Here is a 20587-nt window from a genome sequence, read left to right on the forward strand (position 1 = left end):
CCCTCTCTGCCCTTCCCCCATGTGCACTGTCTCTCTGAAAATAAACTTTATATATATAAACTATATATATGTAATATATATAATATATATTTTTTTAAATCTTAATTTCCCCTCTAATTTAGTCTTGTACAATGTTTTTAAAAAGTTCTAAGAAAATTTTAAGTGATGAAATTTTTCCTTTTCAGAATCTGTCAGTGGTTAAGCAGAAGCCCCTTCAATTACTCACTCTAGAAAAATGGCCACAGCTCCAAAAGGCATCAGCAGAGAACTTTATAAAATTTTATAAAAAATTGCAGAACAAAGTAATTTCATTCCAAAAATGTTGACTAATAAAGAAGATAAAACAAAATGCCCATAGTTCCACCATCCTAATAAAACCATTATTGGCATTTTATCATGTTTCTCTTTAGTCTTTAGCTTTCAGAACAGGAATTTTTTTTTATCTGACTTCTTTTCTTCTTCTTTTATTTGTTGCCTTTTACTAAACACTCCCATTTGTCATCCATCTTCTCCCGACCACATACTTTGCACATGCGTGCACGGATCACACTTTTATATAATAACTTTACATCCTAGGTGTGGTGTTTATTGAGGATGGTGGGAATTGTTAAGAGATATATGATAGCTTTAGAATTTTCATACCAGTAGCAAAGCATTGCCAGTTAATATTTCTTCTGCAATCACTGCCTCAACTGGGAGTCTGTTACAGAAATTTGGAATTGAGAATTGACTGAAAAGATGGTATATAAGCATCAGTTGGAAGACTGGAGGAACATGCTTACTCGGGTCTGCAAAGGAACTGCTCATGTTTAAAATTGAGGCATATTTGGGGGGCACCTGGGTGGCTCAGTCGGTTGAGCGTCTGACTTTGGCTCAGGTCATGATCTCACGGTGTGTGAGTTTGAGCCCCACGTCGGGCTTTGTGCTGATAGCGTGGAGCCTGGAGCCTGCTTTGGATTGTGTGTCTCCCTCCCTCTCTGCCCCTCACCCGCTCACACTCTGTCTCTGTCTCTCAAATAAACATTTTTAAAATTAAAAAAAAAAAAAATTTGAGGCATTTTTCCTTTGTGCCTAACAGCTTAATAACCTAATGGGTGGTTCATCTCCCTGCCTTGAATTTCACATTCTCTGTGGTTTAAGCCAAAATTCTTTAAGACAAAAAGCATGTAGCAGTTACGTCTTTCCATAAAAACCTATTACATGGACATTACATTTATTACTAGGAGTTGTAGGTATAGACATATATAAAAACAACTCTAGGAGTGCCTGACTGGCTCGGTTGGTGGAGTATGCAAATCTTGGTCTCAGTGTTGTGGGTCTAAGCCCCATGTTGGGTGTAGAGATTACTTTAAAATAAAATCTTAAAAAACAAAAACAAAAACTGAATTACACTGAAGGAAGAGTCAGCATTTTATTCCCTATATTAGCAAATGATATGATGGTCATCTATGTAGTTGTACAAACTAGAAAGGAGCCTGTTTCTCCTTTACACCCACTCCCGTATCCCATTAGTTATGAAGTCCTGCTTATTTTCCTTCCTAAATATTGTGTGAATTGGCTTCGTTTAATTTGTTTATATTAAATGCTGGTCTTTCCCAGAGTGTGTCTTGCAATCAGTCGTGATTTTAAAAATCTCTAGACTGGGCCACTGAATCAAATCAAGGGATTGTCCTTGAATTAGCTATTCCTTTTGTGCAGTCTGGTCCTAAACTTTAGTTCTGGGCCAAAGTGGTAACCAACCTGTCCCAGCTCACTAACAAGGCACCTCTTTGCTAACCAAGAGCAAATTCCACGCAGAGATTCAGCTTCCTTTCTTCACCTCAGACCCTTTTGAAAAGGGGCATTTTCTGATTCACATTTAAGTGTCTTTGGTGTGTAACAGTATATACAGGTCTATTTAAGTTTTTTACTATGCCAGATTCATCATGTAATAGAAATTATCTGGTGTACGATTTTCAAATTTATTAGCATATAAATTGCTCATGATAATTATTTTGCTCATAATATTTCTTAATCTGTTGCATTTATTGTAACTATAAATTAATTATAAATCATCTGTATTGTTTTACCTTTTTTGCTTCTGTTTCTTTGGTTTGCTTTATTTTAAATTTTTATTTATTTTTGAGAGAGCGCACATGCATACAAGCAGGAGAGGGACAGAGGGGAGGGTACAGAGGATCTGAAGTGGGCTCAGCACTGACAGCAGAGAGCTAGATGCGGGGCTTGAACTCACAAATGTGAGATCATGACCTGAGCTGAAGTTGGATGCTTAACTGGCTGAGCGTTACCCAGGCACCCCTTTTGGTTTGCTTTATTGCTCTTTTTCTTTTTTTAAATTTATTTATTTATTTATTTATTTATTTATTTATTTATTTATTTATTTATTTATTTTGAGAGCGAGAGAGAGAGCGCACGCATGCACAAGGAGGGAGGGGTAGAGAGAAGAGACAGAATCCCAACCAGGTTCCACAGAGCCTGATGTGGGGCTCGAACTCATGAACCGTGAGATCATGATCTGAGCCAGGATTAAGAGTCAGATGCTTAACCCTGTGCTACCCAGGCATCACTTACTGTTCTTTTTCCATCATCTTGATAAAAATGTTTTGTGTCAGTTTGGTTTTAATCGTGTGTGTGTGGATGTTTTAAGAAAGAGAGAGTGGAAGCAAGGGAGAGGGGCAAGAGGAGGGGGGGGAGAGAGAGAGAGAGAATATCTCAAGTAGGCTCCACATTGAATGTGTAGCCTGATGTGGGGCTCCATTCCATAACTCTGGGATCATGACCTGAGCTGAAATTCAGGGTGAGTCCTTCAACCATCTGAGCCACCCAAGTGCCCCTAGTCTTTTTTTTTTCATTTATTTAAATATTCTTTTTTTTTCCTTGATAGATTTTCTTTATTTTTTCCCATTTTATCTGAACTATTACCAATAAAATTCAGTTATGATATGTTTTCATTAATAGTGTTCTAACATGTTATTTTCTGGTTTAAGAAAAAAAATTCAATACCCTTCATTTTTGAAAAATCACTATTATGGATATAAGTTTTTTGGTTGATGTATGGGTTTTTTGTTTTGTTTTTTTTTGTTTTAAAATTTATCTTGTTTATTTGTTGCTGGCTAATGCATTCACATAGTTCAAAGTCCAAAGGGTATACATAGATATACAGAGAAAATATGACCCCCACTTTCCCTTCCCTCAAAGCAGCCCTTGCCAGCGTTGGTGGTATAGTGGTGAGCATAGCTGCCTTCCTCAAAGCAGCCCTTATCAGCTTCTTGTGTAGCATTCTGGAAACACTCTGTGGCTAATCAAGCAATAACAAATATATTGTCTAAATTTTTTTCCCTTTTTTTTTTTTGGTGGTAAAATAACAAAATTTACCATTTTAAGCCATTAAAAAGTTTTTTTTATGTTTATTCATATTTGAAAGACAGAGACAGAGCACAAGAAGGGGTGGGGCGGAGAGAGAGGGACACACAGAATCCGAAGCAGGCTCCAGGCTCTGAGCTGTCAGCACAGAGCCCGATGCGGGGCTCAAACCCACAAACCTTGAGATCATGACCTGAGCCAAAGTCGGATGCTCAGTCGACTGAGCCACCTAAGCACTCCACCTTTTAAGCCATTTTTAAGTGTATGTGGCATTAGGTGAATTGGCATTGAGTACATTCACATTGCTGTGCAACTATCTTTTTTTTTTTTTAACACAAATATTGTTTTGTATGTAGTATTTTCAGTATCTTTTCTCTTTTTTTTTAATTTTATTCTTTAATTTACATCCAAATTAGTTAGCATATAGTGCAACAATGATTTCAGGAGTAGATTCCTTAAATGCCCCTTACCCATTTAGCCCATCCCCCCTCCCACAACCCCTCCAGTAACCCTCTGTTTGTTCTCCATATTTAAGAGTCTCTTATGTTTTGTCCCCCTCCCTGTTTTTATACTATTTTTGCTTTCCTTCCCTTGTGTTCATCTGTTCTGTGTCTTAAAGTCCTCATATGAGTGCAGTCATGATATTTGTCTTTCTCTGATTAATTTCGCTTAGTATAATACCCTCCAGTTCATCCACGTAGTTGCAAATGGCAAGATTTCATTCTTTTTGATTGCTGAGTAATACTCCATTGTGTGTGTGTGTGTGTGTGTGTGTGTGTGTGTGTGTGTGTGTACATCTTTATCCATTCATCCATCGATGGACATTGGGCTCTTTCCATACTTTGGCTATTGTTGATGGTGCTACTGTAAACATTGGGGTGCATGTGCCCCTTCGAAACAGCATACCTGTATCCCTTGGGTAAATACCTAGTAGTGCAGTTGCTGGGTCGTAGGGGAGTTCTATTTTTAATTTTTTGAGGAGCCTCTGTTTTCCAGAGTGGCTGCACCAATTTGCATTCCCACCACCAGAGAAAGAGATCCTCTCTCTCCACATCCTCGCTAATACCTGTTGTTGCCTGAGTTGTTAATGTTAGCCATTCTGACAGGTGTGAGGTGGTATCTCGTTGTGGTTTTGATTTGTATTTCCCTGATGATGAGTGATGTTGAGCATTTTTTCATGTGTCGGTTGGCCATCTGGATGTCTTCTTTGGAGAAGTGTCTATTCATGTCTTTTGCCCATTTCTTCACTGGATTATTTGTTTTTTGGGTGTTGAATTTGATAAGTTCTTTATAGATCTTGGATACTAACCCTTTATCTGATACGTCGTTTACAAATATCTTCTCCCATTCTGTTGGTTGCCTTCTGGTTTTGCTGATTGTTTCCTTCGTTGTGCAAAAGCTTTTTATTTTGATGAGGTCCCAATAGTTTATTTTTACTTTTGTTTCCCTTGCCTCCAGAGACCTGTTGAGTTGCTGTGGTCAAGATCAAAGAGGTTTTGCCTGCTTTCTCCTTGAGGATTTTGATGGCTTCCTGTCTTAATTTTAGGTCTTTCATCCATTTTGAATTTATTTTTGTATATGGTGTAAGAAAGTGGTCCAAGTTCATTTTTCTGCATGTTGCTGTCCAGTTTTCCCAGCACCACTTGCTGAAGAGACTGTCTTTATTCCATTGGATATTCTTTCCTGCTTTGTCAAAGATTAGTTGGCCATACGTATGTGGGTCCATTTCTGGGTTCTCTATTCTGTTCCATTGATCTCAGTGTCTGTTTTTGTGCCAGTACCATACTGTCTTGATGATTACAGCTTTGTAATACAGCTTGAAGTCCATAAAAAAGTATTCTTGAAGCTTATTTTCCATTAAGTACTGCTCTACCAGTTATACTGAAGATGTATTCATAGTGGTTTTTGTAATTCTGTGTGTTTTGAAATTTTGTCATTGCCTCCTTTCTCCCACAGTAAGAAATCTGACTCCTGTTTTTCCTTAATACTTTTTACTTTTTGATCAATTCCCAGTATGTAACTAAACTCCAGTTACCACCTCCTCCCTTACATTAATTCCTTCCTCACTTCACCCAGGTTACAATACCTGTGCAAAGCATCTTGCTGCATGGAAGTCCTCAACTTGCTTGGCCTTGTCCCTCTGCCAGGATGGCTTCCTTATTCTACTCAGGCTCCTGCACTTTGAATTGGGCTGCCCTCCTACTAGGACTTTTGCCTTACGTTTCCTAACAGGAAACAGCAGGCTCTGACATTCTTCACTGGGCTGCTGCCATACACACATTACCCTATCTTCCACCCTTCGTGGACACACTTCACATCCTGATTAGGCCCCAGCACCCTGACATGGGCCTCTGCCATAGATCTATGGATCTGACCTTGCTTGACCCCACCTAATGACTTTGGACAGGATCTTTTCAGGAGGGGGAAGGAGAATGGGAACTGCAAAAGAATGTCATTTTCTAAGTTTAATACAGTATGGTTAGAGAACATAGAATGTTTTATTCTTTGGAGACTTCTAGCTAGTATAAGGTCAGTTTTTATGACTTCTATGTGTACTGAAGGAATATATATACTCTGGGTGATTGGGGTGTGTGTGTGTGTGTGTACGTTATAAATTGCATTCAGATCTTTTTTTCTTAATGTTTGTTTAATTTTGAGAGAGGGAGAGAGAAGTGGGGGAGGGGCAAAGAGAAGGCAAAAGAGAATCCCAAGCAGGCTCTGCACCGTCAGTGCATAGCCTGATGCGGAGCTCAAACTCTCGAACCATAAGATCATGACCCAATCTGAAGTCAAAAGCTGGATGCTCAGCCGACTGAGCCACCCAGGTGCCGCTGCACGCCCATCTTTTACGTAACTTTTTTTTTTTTTTTAATATATGAAATTTATTGTCAAAATGGTTTCCATACAACACCCAGTGCTCATCCCAACAGGTGCCCTCCTCAATACCCATCACCCAATACATAACTTGCTGTATGCTTGTTCTGTTACTACTGTTTCAAGTATTTTAAGTATATAAAAAGTGTAGAGAATGGTGAACACATAGAGATTGGGGAGAGTGGTGCACCTGGAGAGAGCTTAGAAGCTCTGCATACTTTCATCACCTTATGCATGTCTTCCAGCTGGCTATTGATTCATATCCTTTATCATATTCTTTAATAAGCTGGTAAATTAAAAAAAAAGTGTAGAGTGAGTAGTGATGTATGTATCACTCACTTTAAGAAATAAAGTATTACAGATGTAATTAAAGCCATCCAAGTCCTCTTTTTGATTCCTTTCCTTTCCTTACAGAGGTATTTACTGCCCTGAATTTGGTATTTCCTATCCCCGTGAACTTAAAATAGTAGAGCAAGGCTGCCAATTTATTATATGAGAAATATCCTCCAAAACTAGACTTTGTACCAGTGTAGACCAGAGTTGCCTACAGATGCAAGCCTCCTCTTATATCAAAAAATTTTTATCTAGCCCCTGGAAGAATGATGGGAATTTGCCAAAGAAATATTTGTGTTCTCTCTTACAGTATATCGTAAGTCAGAGCCTAAGAGCCTAAGTCTCTCAGTTGATAACTAGGTATCTAAAAATATGTATCATATATCAGGAATACTATGACAGATGTCTTATTTTTAAGGATCAAGCTGTGGTTGGTATTAGTTGATGACTGTGGTAATAAGCAAGTTATATGGCTTTTTGATTACTTAGAGCAAGTTATTCTCATGTAGGAGAGAGAATGTTAACTCTAACAAACTCATTAATTTGCATTTCTGAATTACCTTTGATAGCTAATTACAGGTATGGTTATATAAAACAACAGACACTGTTCAGCTGACTTGTCTAAAATCCTTAAAAGAATTATAGCCAGTTATTTTGTTGCTATAGGCGGTGACACATTAAATTAATGTCTAAGTTGGACCTAAAAGTTTTAACAACTAATACCTATTATTGATTGATCATTTGACTGTGTCTCATTTTAGCAATTATATGTAATAATGATTTTGCCTCTTGTGATACAGTGTTATTTTGCTTTTTCACTTATAGTGATAGATTCCTGTGGCCTTTAAATGATTGAAAAATGATGGAAATGGATCCAAAATAAAAAGTGACTACTCTACTGAAGCAGTAGAAGATTCTTCATAGTACCCTCCAGCTCAGTTCAGTCTTCAGGAGAGGCAGAACAAGTGAAATACAGCAAACTGAAGAGAGAAAAACCTCAGCGTTGGAACTGTTTTACTCCTTAACTACTCCTTAACTTCTTTCCTTCTGCTTGTTTTAATTTTGCTGTGAATTTATAAATAGTGAAGACCAAAGAAATAGAAGATACATTTGGGAGCTTTATATAACAAAGAAATTTGCCTTGAGAGCTGCTATTCTTTAGAGGAAACATATATCAAGTTCTTGTCTGATTAAAAACAAACAAGATTTCTTATGCCCTTAGATTTTGAATATTAAAACAGATATAAATATCTGCATACTTTTTAGCAGCTGTGTAGGAATAATGAGATTTGTAAATTAAGGACTTTGTCATGTGGATGTTTTGCCTTTAGAATTGATTGTTCAGAAGATCTTTTATAACTCTTTAATGTTATATTTTTGACTATTGCTTTGATGGCATTATTTGCCCACACACGAGTTAACCTGTCTTTCTAGCTATGACCTTGTTATGAACAGTGTTTGCACTCAATGTGCAGATGTCCATGTATTATCTATTTAACCAACATCATAGTGCCGTCACTCAAGGAAGTTGAATGAGGTGAACGTAGACACAGCTCTTTCCCCTTCCCCCCATTTTTTAAATGTAACAAATACTTTTTATGTTCCCCTTCCCCCTTCCCCTTTCCCTTTCCCCTTTTTGGAAACGTGTCAGGAATTAGATAGTTAAAGATGAGCAATTGAGGGGACTGAGAGTGATCCACACAGAGTCTGGCTTCCTTGTGCTTTATCACAAGGCGTGCTGCTGGCCAGCCTATTTAAGCACCCTTTTAACAAGACAACCTCGTGGGAAATCCAGCTGGCAGACTCAAGGAGTTTGGGAAACAGGACCACAGAGGTTACACTCTGGGGTAAATATTCTCCTATATCTAACTTTGGAAGAAGACTGTGTATGTATCTGTATCATGGAAAATACATACTGTTTTCTGGTGTATTTAATTTTGGAGATCTTTAGTGGGATGGTTTAGAGACACCAGTGGATCTCTTAGGAAAACTGATGCTAGTGGGTGTTGGAGGAAATTAATGTGAACTAAATAGAATAACTTTTTTTGTTGTTTAATGTTTATTTTTGAGAGAGAGAGCGTGAGTTGGGGAGGGGCACAGAGAGAGGGAGACACAGAATCTGAAGCAGGCTCCAGGCTCTGAGCTGTCTGCACAGAGCCTGACACGGGGCTCGAACTCACAAGCTGTGAGGTCATGACCTGAGCCGAAGTTGGACACTTAACCCACTGAGCACTGAGGCACCCCACTGAGGTCCTTAAGTGGGGTTGGACAAACTCACCTTAAGTGAAGTTGGACACTTAACCCACTGAGGCACCCCAAGAATAACTCTTTGAGAGATTGCATCTTCCTTCTCTAGGAAGGTCTTTTCTACTGCTTTTTCACAATTTGCCTGAGTACCTGAAGCAGGTTAATCTTTTCATAAGAATCAGTAGTTTTAAGTAGGTGTTTATTCTTTTTGTTTTTTTTTCAAACCTTTCGCTATTTGTTTTTTTTTGTTTTTTTTTTTAATTTTTTTTTTCAACATTTATTTATTTTTGGGACAGAGAGAGACAGAGCATGAACGGGGGAGGAGCAGAGAGAGAGGGAGACACAGAATGGGAAACAGGCTCCAGGCTCTGAGCCATCAGCCCAGAGCCCGGCGCGGGGCTCAAACTCACGGACCGCGAGATCGTGACCTGGTTGAAGTCGGACGCTTAACCGACTGCGCCACCCAGGCGCCCCCGCTATTTGTTTTTAAAATGTTTATTTTTTGAGAGCAAGGAATCCCAAGCTGGCTCCACACTGTCAGTGCAGAGCCCGATGCAGGGCTCAAACTCATAAACCGTGAGATCATGACCTGAGCCAAAACCAAGAATCAGATGCTTAACTGACTGAGCCACCCAGGCACCCCAGGTGTTTATTCTTAAGGTTCTTCTCATGAAACTCAAGAATTCATAACCTTCCAGGTTTATGTCACCTTTTTCTGTTCATGTGTTTTTCATACTCATATATTCATGGACTGCTGCTCCTGTTTAGAACTTTGAGGTATGTCTGATAAGTAGTCTTAGAGAGGCTCAGAGGGTAGGTCTTTTTATAAAGAGAGAATCTTAGAGTAATCAGATTCTTTTGTACATTGGTATCCAGGTCTTGCAAGCATAAGTGATGAGAGTTTTCTCATTTTCAGATCCTGGCCATGAGGTTGGATGCCTCACCTTACTGAAAAGAGACACTGGACCTAAATGGCGCAGCATGACTTTGTTCCTGCTTGGCTAAATTTCTCAACACCACAGTCAGCTAAGGTACTGTTCTTCATTCCTATAGTAACTTTCCAAATAAAAGTTTTATCCCCAACTTGTTGACAGCCTCTCTTTTACAATCTAAGTGTTTTTGTATATTCAGCCTTGCCTGAGGGTTTAAAGTGTGTTTTCATCAGCTTACCACATTTCTTTTAATAGGATATAAATAATTAGGCAGTCTAAGTCAGTGTGTGCCCTGCCACTGCCAAGTGTGTCTCCCCACCCACCCCCCATTTTTCATTACATGCTAAGCTTTTCTCATGTGGCACACAAGATTTCCTGGATTAGGTGCACTACACTTTGGAACTAAAACATATTTGCTTACCTATTATTTAGGTACAAAGGGGCAGGGGTAAAGGGGAAATGTTTTTTGGGGGAAATGGACCTTTGGAATGAATGTATATTTGTGTATAGTAACAGATGAGAAGGAAAAGGGAGAGGCACTGATTGACTACTATGTGGATCTCAGATTAAATCTTAGAAATTTTCTTTTAGGGGCACCTGGGCGGCTCAGTTGGCTGAGCGTCCAACTTCAGTTCAGGTTATGATCTCACAGTTTGTGAGTTTGAGCCCTGCATTGGGCTTGCTGCTGTCAGTGCAGAGCCTGCTTCAACTTTTCTGTCCCCTCTCTCTGCCACTCCCCTGCTCACACTCTCTCTCCCAAAAATAAATATTAAAAAAATAGAAACTGTTTTAGAGATAATAATCTGCTTAATGATTTCAGGGGAAAATGTGTGTTGAATTAGGAATAAAGACAAATGAAAACAGCCAGTTCATATGAAGTAAGGTATTCCTAGTCACAGTACACAGAAGAACAGCCTAAATTATTGATAAAAGAAACCTTTGGGAAATTAATAAACTTAAAAATGCTTCCCAAGGAGGGACAAAGTTGATTGGTAATCTCAAAAAAAAAAAAAAAAAAGGCCCATCTTCCCTATTTTTAAATGTGATTTTTGGGACAGATACTCCTTATCTGCCTAGACCCACAACCTTTTTCTCTGAACTTCATTTTGAATTGCCCTTTTGAAATTCCCAAGATCTCATAATTGGCATAATTTTGACCCAAAGCTTGGGGATGGTGGGTCTGAGGGAGTAGGTGTGAGATCCAGGAAAGCATTTAAAAGTATGTAGATCTTATCTGCAAAGATAATCTAGCACAGTGAAGTAAGTAAAAAGAATTGGGAAATATGGTTTGACTATTGCCAGTAAAGTTACAATAAACAAAGTTGTGTAGCATTGGCATAAGCATAGACATAAAGCAATGGAATAGAATATTCAGAAATTGTCCTATAGGTATAGTCAGTTGATTTTTTTACTAAAATGCCAAGGTAATTTAATGTAGAAGTGATAGTCTTTTTAGGAAATGGTTCTAGAACTGGATATAAATATGGGTGGGGGGGAGTGAGAACCTTGACTTCAACCTTCATATCACACACAAAAATTAGCTTGAAGTGGATAATAACCTAATTTAAAGAGCTAAAAACCATAAAACTTCTGGAAGAAAGGAGAAAAATCTTTGTAACCCATTAGAATTGGCTAAAATAAGCAATACTAACAATACCAAGTGTTGGTGAGGATATTAATAATAAGAAAATAAATGCAAAGATATCTGTGCCCCAACCTGTAGTTTTCCTCTAAGCCTTTGTCAAATATATCCATATTTTTCACAACTTCTTAGACTTTGTTCTCTCATTGGAAACTAAAGAATGTTCTAGGGGCGCCTGGGTGGCGCAGTCGGTTAAGCGTCCGACTTCAGCCAGGTCACGATCTCGCGGTCCGGGAGTTCGAGCCCCGCGTCAGGCTCTGGGCTGATGGCTCGGAGCCTGGAGCCTGTTTCCGATTCTGTGTCTCCCTCTCTCTCTGCCCCTCCCCCGTTCATGCTCTGTCTCTCTCTGTCCGAAAAATAAATAAACGTTGAAAAAATTAAAAAAAAAAAAAAAAAGAATGTTCTAGAATAAAATTATTTGGAATAGGGAGGGAAATGAGAGTTCATCTGTATTTCTCAAACTGCTTCCTTTTCGTGATGCAACCGCAAAGACTTATTTTCCCTGACCTCTTTCTTCATGTGTAAATGAGTAAAATGAGAATGATGCCAAATTATAGTACTGTTATGAATATTAAGTGACATTCAGAACTAAATGTTTTATAAAACTATAAAAACTGTGTAGGTGTTAATGGCCTCAAGGTGATGTGGTATTTAAACCATTTCTTTCTCTCCAATTCTAGAATAACTTACGGAAGTAATACAGCTGTTTAGGATTTAAAAATAATTGTTTTAATGTTTATTTTATTTTTGAGACAGAGCATGAGTGGGGGAGGGCAGAGAGAGAGGGAGACACAGAATCCGAAGCAGGCTCCAGACTCTGAGCAGTCAGTACAGAGCCCGAAGCAGCTCTCGAGCTCACAAACCATGAGATCATGACCTGAGCCAAAGTCGGACACTTAACCAACTGAACCACCCAGGCGCCCTGAGAATTTTTGAAAGCAAGCATCTTTTCCTTTTCTGTTGCAATATTAACTTAATATCTTTAAGTGTAAAGTTGGAGGTCTTATTTATGGATATCAACAGGGTTTTTGTTCACTCTCTCATGCAAATAAATGAGTATCTCTCCCCTTCTGGAATATAGAAAATGAGTTAATGATTGAGTATGTAACCTAGGACTTCTCTAACTCATGGGCCTGTAGTACCCTTATTATGGCCCGTATGCTCATAATGGGGTTTCTGCCAGTGTTACTTGTTTTCTAAAAGGCTGATGCGAAACCTAAGATACTGAGATTGATATCTTAACTGTTTGCTTCTCTATACTTTATCATCTTAGTCACCTACAGCCACCTTCGAAAAACACGGAGAACACCTACCCCGAGGAGACCGTAGATTTGGAGTAAGCCGTCGTCGACATAATTCCTCTGATGGCTTTTTTAACAATGGACCTCTACGAACTACAGGAGGTAAGCCATGCCCAACTTCCATGACTATATTTAAACTACTCAGAGCAAGCCCACATTGAGGGATGCAAGTCTGTCCATAATCTTGAAATGATGATGTTTTTTAAACATATTTTTCAATTAGATCTCCTATTGTCATTATTCAGTTACATTGGCTTTCTAACATTCTTGTGTTCTCCTATGTCATTTATTTATTTGGAAGATTTCATATAGAAATTACATAAAAGAAAAAGATGTATTTTGTGATTTCTTTTTTGTGGGCTTAATCTTTTATTTATTTGTTTGTTTATTATTTTTTGAGGGAGGGAGAGAGCAAGTGGAGGAGGGGCCGAGAGGGAGATAGAGGATCTCAAGCAGGCTCCATACTGTTAGCGCAGAGCCCGATGCAGGGCTCGATCCCGCAAACTGTGAGATTATGACCTGAGCCGAAATCAAGAGTCAGATGCTTAACTGACTGAGCCACCAAGGTGCCCCTTAATCTTTTATTTTTATTTTAAAAGATCCCCTAAAGTGCTTTTGGTAGTACTGTAAATCAGATCAGGAAGCAAAAATGTAATGTGTTACTTTTCCTTACTATTCCAGATTCCTGGCACCAGCCCTCCCTGTTCCGCCACGATTCTGTGGACTCTGGTGTCTCTAAGGGAACATATGCTGGAATCACAGGGAATCTATCTGGTTGGCATGGCTCCTCCCGAGGTCATGATGGCATGAGCCAGCGTAGTGGGGGTGGCACAGGGAACCATCGCCACTGGAATGGCAGCTTCCACTCCCGGAAAGGCTGTGCCTTTCAGGAGAAGCCACCTACAGAGATTAGAGAAGAAAAGAAAGAAGACAAGGTGGAAAAATTACAATTCGAAGAGGAAGACTTTGTAAGTATCAAAGTGTAGATGTTTAATTAAAACCTAACAAATAATGCCATAAATATAAGACCCTGTTAATAATAAGAATATTGAAGAAATTGCTAAAAAAGGAAGTCCCTAAATTTAGATTTTTATTGTTTTTAGATGGAGTTGATTAGTATGAAGATAATGACCAAAATTCCTTTTTTTTTTGTTTTTTTTTTTTTTATGACCAAAATTCCTATGTAACTTTTGGCACATCATCATGTTTTTCATCTTTATGCCTTCAAAACTTTAAAAAGTTCTTAATTTCCTTTGTTTTATAAGGTTTAACATTCAAAATTCAGTATTCAAATTACGTAAAAATGGTCTTGCATGTTAAATTGTCTTTCTCCAGTTATCGTAAGAGGTCTTTTTCTCTTGATTTTTCCCTCTTATATAAAATAATTGTGATGTTATAAATATGCAGTTGTGAGTATTTAAGCTCCTTCCTATATATAAGTAAAACTTTGCTATTGTGTGTTGAATTAATATATGCCTTTTGGCCTTTCAACCTAAAGTAGAGTTTTTAGTGTGCCTTAAAAAAAAAGTCAAGTATATTTTATTTAACAAAATATATCTAAATTATTAACATTTTAATATGTAATTGATATCTTTAAATTATTGAGATAATTTATGTTATTTTTTGTACTGGATCTTCAAGATCCTTTGTGTATCCTCTACTTGTTTGTAGTATAATCTCAGTATAAATGACACACTTCCTGAATGCTCAACAACTACATGTAGGTAGTGGCTACCATATTGAACAGCGCAGCTCTAGTTATTTATTTATTTTTATAATTTATCTTTTTGAGAGAGAGAAAGTGCAAGTGGAGAGGGGCAGAGAGACAGAGAGAGAGGGAAAATCCTAAGCAGGCTCTACAGTGACAGTGTGACAGTCTAACACAGGGCTCAAACCCATGAACCATGTGATCGTGACCTGAACCGGAAGTCGGACGCTTAACCAGTTGAGCCATCCAGACGCCCCTAGTCATTTTTAAGTAGCACATTTGATTAGTCAGTCACTTCTGTGACAGCCGTTTTAATATATTAATAAGGGCAACTGATTAAGAGTCAAATTTAGGTGTCCTCTCCTCTTTTCCCAAGTCTAGCAAATGTTCTGGGGTCATTTTATCTTAGTTTTTCTAGATTTCTTTTTAATGTTTATTTATTTTTGAGAGAGAGAGCACGTGGGCAGGCAGGGGAGGGGCAGAGAGAGAAGGAGAGAAAGAATCCCAAACAGGCTCTGTGCTATCAGCACAGAGCTGGATGCAAGACTCCATCTCAGGAACCATGAGATCATGACCTGAGCCAAAATCAAGAGTCAGATGCTTAAATCTACTGAGCCACCCAGAGGCCCCATTCTGGGATCCTTTAAATGTTATTTTTTAATGTGAATTCCTACCCCAGGCACCTGTTCTTCAAAACTTTACTTGTGAAAGGTTTATACTTCCCTGACGTATTGAATATTTGTCCAGAATGTTCTAAATATTAAGTGGTGCAGACTTATGACATAAATGATAACTTTCATTATTTATTCAATAAATTTAGCAAATATAAGAAAGACTAGTGGGAAAGATTAATAAAAACCTCTGTTGCTCATCATGCTTTGGGAACTTGGTTAAAGTCCTCATCAAACTAGCAATGACAGAAAACTTTGGGGCACCTGGGTGTCTCATTTGGTTAAGTATCCAGCTCTTGGTTTCAGCTCAGGTCATGATCTCATGGTTCATGGGTTTGAGCCCTGCATGAAGCTCTGCACTATCTGCACTTGGGATTCTCTCTCTCTCCCTCTCTGTCTGCCCCTCCCCCATTCCTGCTCTCTCTCAAAATAATTTTTTTTTTAACTTTGTATTCCTATTATAAAGTATTTCTTTTTGTATTTTATTCCACATAATTAAAAACCGCTTTTTTTAATGCTTATTTAGAGAGAGAGAGAGCTAGCAGGGGAGAGGGCAGAGAAAGAATCCCAAGCTCAGTGTGGAGACCAATACGGGGCTCAATCCCACTACCATGAGATTATGACCTGAGCTGAAATCAAAAGTTGAATGCTTAACTGACTGAGCCACCCAGGAACCCCTCCACATAATTAAACTAACCCACTATAAAATTGTAATTTATATATGACTTGAATGTTTATTTAGAAGTATGTCTTACATTATGACCATAGCCAGCAGAGCATATAGTAAAGAAGTTTATTTGGGTCTCTTTATTAATTTTGTTTTTGCTTGCTTTGGTAAAAAAGAGATTGCAGCAAACAAGAAATGTGGGGTAAAGTGGAAGTTGCTTAAGAGTATTTTTTTTTTTTTTTATGAATACCTTTTAAACTAGGTTCTATACTCCTCATTGGTATGGTTTGATAAGAAGGACTATTTCAGTTCTGTGGCATCCCCAGTGGGAAGTGAATTGACAACAGAAAGAAAAATGTGAATGGGAGGCTTTGAATTAGAAGACCCAACATTGTTAGGACATCATTTCTACAGGTGCTGCACAATATCAGTCAGTATGCTTTCTTATAGAAATGGACAGAATTATTCTAAAAATTTTTCTTAAAGACTCTAGAATATCCAAATTAATCTTGAAAAAGAATTGGAGGACTTATACTACCTAACTTGAAGCTTAGTGTAAAGCTTTGATAATCAAGATAATGATGGGGGTACCTGTGTGGCTCAGTCAGTTGAGTGTCCCAACTCTTGATTTCAGCTCAGGTGTACCAAGTCAGGCTCCATGCTAAGCATGGAGCATGCTTGAGACTGACTCTCTCTCTCTCTCTCTCTCTCTCTCTCTCTCTCTCTCTCTCTCTCTCTCCCTCTGTCTCCCCCTGCCTCTCTGCCCTGCTTTGTGCTGTCTCTCTCTAAAATTAAGAGGAAAAAAAAGATAATGTTACATTATTATAAGGATAGTCCAATAGTGGAGCAGAATAGAGAGCTTAGAAATAAACTTCCATTTATACATTCATTTGATTTTCAACAAAGATGCTAAAGCAGACCAACAGAGAAAGAAATGTGGAGAAAGAACTATATATACATACATACACACACACACACACACACACACACTCTCTCTCCCTCCCTCCCTCCCTCCCTCCCTCCCTCCCCCTCCCCCTCTCCCTCCCTTCCTCCCGCCCCCTCCCTCCCTCTCCCCGTCTCCCCCTTTTTCTCACAGCATACAAAAAAATGAATTTGGGAGGAATTATAGACCCAAATGTATGGCCTAAAACTGTAAAGGTTCTAGAAGAAAACTTGGGGGAATATCTTTATGGCTTAGAGGGTAGAAAAAGATTTCTTTGGACATAGGAAACAATAACCATAAAGAAAAACATTGATGAATCAAATTTCATCAGAATGTAAAACATCTGCTTATCTCACAGACTGAGAAAATATTTGCAAAACATATATGAAAAGGGACCTGTATATATAATATGAATAACTCTTACAACTTAATAATAAAAAGACAATATTTTATATATACAGTAAATATATATATGGTTTGTGAGAATAATTCATTCTGGAAACATGCTTGTAATCCAAAGCAGTTGTATATCACAGCGAATTTCCGTGTAAGAAATACTGGAAACTCAGATAATTCATCCCACAACCCAAAAATATTCATATAAAAATGATTGCAATACTGTAACATAATACAAAATAACAAAATAAAATACAAAATATAAAGAAAAATAATTGGCACTTACCTTTGAAAACCTTTGTGGTTGGTATGAGGGAAACAAGAGAGGAGGAGGGTTATTTGATGACTTTCACTATCACTAATGGAATCACTGCTGTCTATTGGTTCAATGGAATCGTTTTCTTTTCATGCAGTTTTAACGAGGAACCTATCCAATGGCACTTGCTTTTGCCTCCTTTTGAGGATTTTACAGAAATGTGATATTGGATTGTTGTTAAGCAGATTCGTCGCTCACACTGCTACAGCTTTATTGAGGTGGTGCTTTTCTACAAAGTTTGCACTGTTTGCCACATTTTACACATCTCCCTAATCTCATTTGAAGTGAAGGATTCATCCACCTTTTTCTCCTCCTCCTCTGCAGACATGATGCAGACGTAGACGTCTTTTTTTTTTTTTTTTAATGTTTATTCATTTTTGAAAGACAGAGACAGAGCACAAACAGGGGAGGAGCAGAGAGAGGGGGGACACAGAATCTGAAGCAGGCTCCAGGCTCTGAGCTGTCAGCACAGAGCCCGACACGGGGCTCGAACTCACAAGCCATGAGATCATGACCTGAGCTGAAGTCAGATGCTCAACCGACTGAGCCATCCAGGCGCCCCCAGATGTAGATGTCTTCTAAAATCTTGCAATTTTAGCAACTTGCAAACTTTGTTCTTACTTCTTGATGGTTTTCTTTTTTTTTTTCTTTTGTTTATTTTTGAGAGAGAGAGAGTGCGAGTGGGCAAGGGGCAGAGAGGGAGGGAGCCTGATGTGGGGCTCAAACTCACAAAAAGTGAGATCATGACCTGAGCCGAAGTCAGATGCTTAACTGACTGAGCCATGCAGGCACCCCACGATGATTTCCTTAACTTTCATTGTAATCGTCTCCTCCTCCTCCCTGCCTGCCTTTTCAACCTTTTTGTGCATGGGGGCCATTGTATACACTGGCACCGATGTTGACTACCGGACAGTATCAATAAACTATTGTCATATACTGTATTTAATGTAACTGGCAATAAGGCAGCAGAGGAAAGGGTCTATATCTGCAGGTAGCCTGACCTAGAATGAAGCAAATCATTCCTGAGCTTACTCTTATATGGAAAAGCAAAGGACTGTCCATAGGTGCTTTAAAGTGACAAAAAATACGCTAGTGCCAGGTGTGGGCACCTTCCAGTGTTCTGAAAAATCACTGATTTTTGCCAAAACCCGTGGCCTCTGAGACCAAGCATCCAAGTATGGGAGACAATCACCCACAATCTGCAGCGAGCAAAAGAGAACTGTTGACTCAATTATGATCATGTGACGCTTGGCATCATGTACTATTTGTATTGCAAGACATCGTTCATTTATCAAGTTAAAATTTATTAGAAATATTTGCTCATCTTATGGAACACTTGCAAAGCAAGTTACTTGAAATCCAAGGTTTTACTGTATTTTATTTCTTTGAAGTAACCTCTGTGTCCAATGTGGGACCCAAACTCATGACTCCAAGATCAAGAGTCACATGTTCTACCAGCTGAGCCAGCCAGGTACCCCAACAACTCGGTATTTTAAAAATGAGCAAGATTTATGAGAACCATAATGAACCTCTCAATAGATGCAGAAAAAGCATTTGACAAAATACAACATCCATTCTTGATAAAAACTCAACAAAGTAGAGATTGAACATACCTCAACATCATTAAGGCCATATACAAAAGACCTACAGCTAATATCATCCTCGATGGGGAAAAACTGAAAACTTTTTCCTGTGGTTAGGAACAAGATTACAGATGTCCAGTTTCACCATTACTATTTAACATAGTATTGGAAGTCTTATTAGCCTTAGCAATCAGACAACAAAATGAAATAAAAGGCAATCCAGATGGGCAAGGAAGAAGTCAAACTTTCACTATTTGCAGACCACGTGATACTCTATGTAGAAAACCCAAAAGTCTCCACCAAAAATTGCTAGAACTAATACATGAATTTAGCAAAGTTGCAGAATATAAAATCAATATACAAAAATCTGTTGCATTTCTATACACCGATAACAAAGCAGAAAAATAAATCAAGGAACTGATCCCATTTGCATTTGCACCTAAAACAGTTAGATATGTAGGAATAAACCTAACCAAAGAGGTAAAAGATCTGTACTCTGAAAATTACATAAAACTTCTGAAAGAAAGTGAAGAGGTTATGAAGAAATGGAAAAGCATTCCATACTTATGGGCTAGAAGAACATAGTTAAAATGTGTATACCGCTCAAAGCAATGTATACATTTAATGTATACCCATCAAAATACCACCAGCATTTTTCACAAATCTGAAACAAACAGTCTTCAAATTTGTATGGAACCATAAAAGACCCTGAATAGCCATAACAATCCTGAAAAATAAAAATAAAATTGGAGGCAGCATGATTCTGAATTTCAACCTATATTATAAAGCTGTACTCATCAAGACAGCATGGTATTGGCTCAAAAACAGACATATAGATCAGTGGAACAGAACAGAAAACCCAGAAATGGACCTACAGCTATATGGTCAAATAGTCTTCAGCAAAGCAAGAAAGAATATCCAGGTGAAAAAATACTTTCTTCAACAAATAGTTTTGTGGGAACTGGGCAGCCACATGTAGAAGAATGAAACTGGACCACTTTCTTATACACAAAAATAAATTAAAAATGGATGAGAGACCTAAATGTGAGATAGGAAACCATCAAAATCTTAGAGGAGAACACAGTTCAGTAACCTCTGTGACCTCATCCTGAGCAACTTCTTACTAGACACATCACTGGAGAAAAGGGAAACAAAAGCAAAAATGAACTGTTGGGACCTCATCAAGATAAGAAGCTTCAGCACAGCAAAGGAAACCGCAAAATTAAAAGGCAGCCTACAGAATAGGAGAAGATATTTGCAAACTATATACCTGATAAAGGGTTAGTATCCAAAATCTATAAAGAACTTCTCAAACTCAACACTCAAAAAACAAATAACCCAGTTAAGAAGTGGGCAGTAGACATGAATCGACACTCTTCAAAAGAAGACATCCATATGGCTAACAGACACATGAAAAGATGCTCAACATCACTCATCATCAGGGAAATACAAATCAAGACCATGATGAGATATCACCTCACACCTGTTAGAATGGCTAAAGTTAACATAAGAAACAGCAGTGTTGGCGAGGATGTGGAGAAAGGATGTGCCCTGTTGGTGGGAATGCAGACTGGTGCAGCCACTCTGGAGAACAGTATGGAGGTTCCTCAA

General features: G+C 38.4%; 1 protein-coding gene across 5 annotated transcripts in view; it reads left to right on the forward strand.

Moving 5' to 3' along the window:
• Window positions 1–20587, forward strand: part of GPBP1L1 (GC-rich promoter binding protein 1 like 1) — a 67700-nt gene that overhangs the window by 22156 nt on the left and 24957 nt on the right. For all 5 annotated transcript variants that reach the window (XM_047870887.1, XM_047870888.1, XM_047870890.1 and 2 more), the window contains 4 exons: window positions 7396–8417; window positions 9734–9848; window positions 12665–12794; window positions 13374–13660. In XM_047870887.1, the coding sequence (XP_047726843.1) occupies window positions 9789–9848; window positions 12665–12794; window positions 13374–13660 (477 nt within the window). In that variant the 5' untranslated portion in view covers window positions 7396–8417; window positions 9734–9788. The remainder of the gene's footprint in view (window positions 1–7395; window positions 8418–9733; window positions 9849–12664; window positions 12795–13373; window positions 13661–20587) is intronic.

The sequence above is a fragment of the Prionailurus viverrinus genome, chromosome C1, assembly GCF_022837055.1.
Source record: "Prionailurus viverrinus isolate Anna chromosome C1, UM_Priviv_1.0, whole genome shotgun sequence".
Lineage (NCBI taxonomy): Eukaryota > Metazoa > Chordata > Mammalia > Carnivora > Felidae > Prionailurus > Prionailurus viverrinus.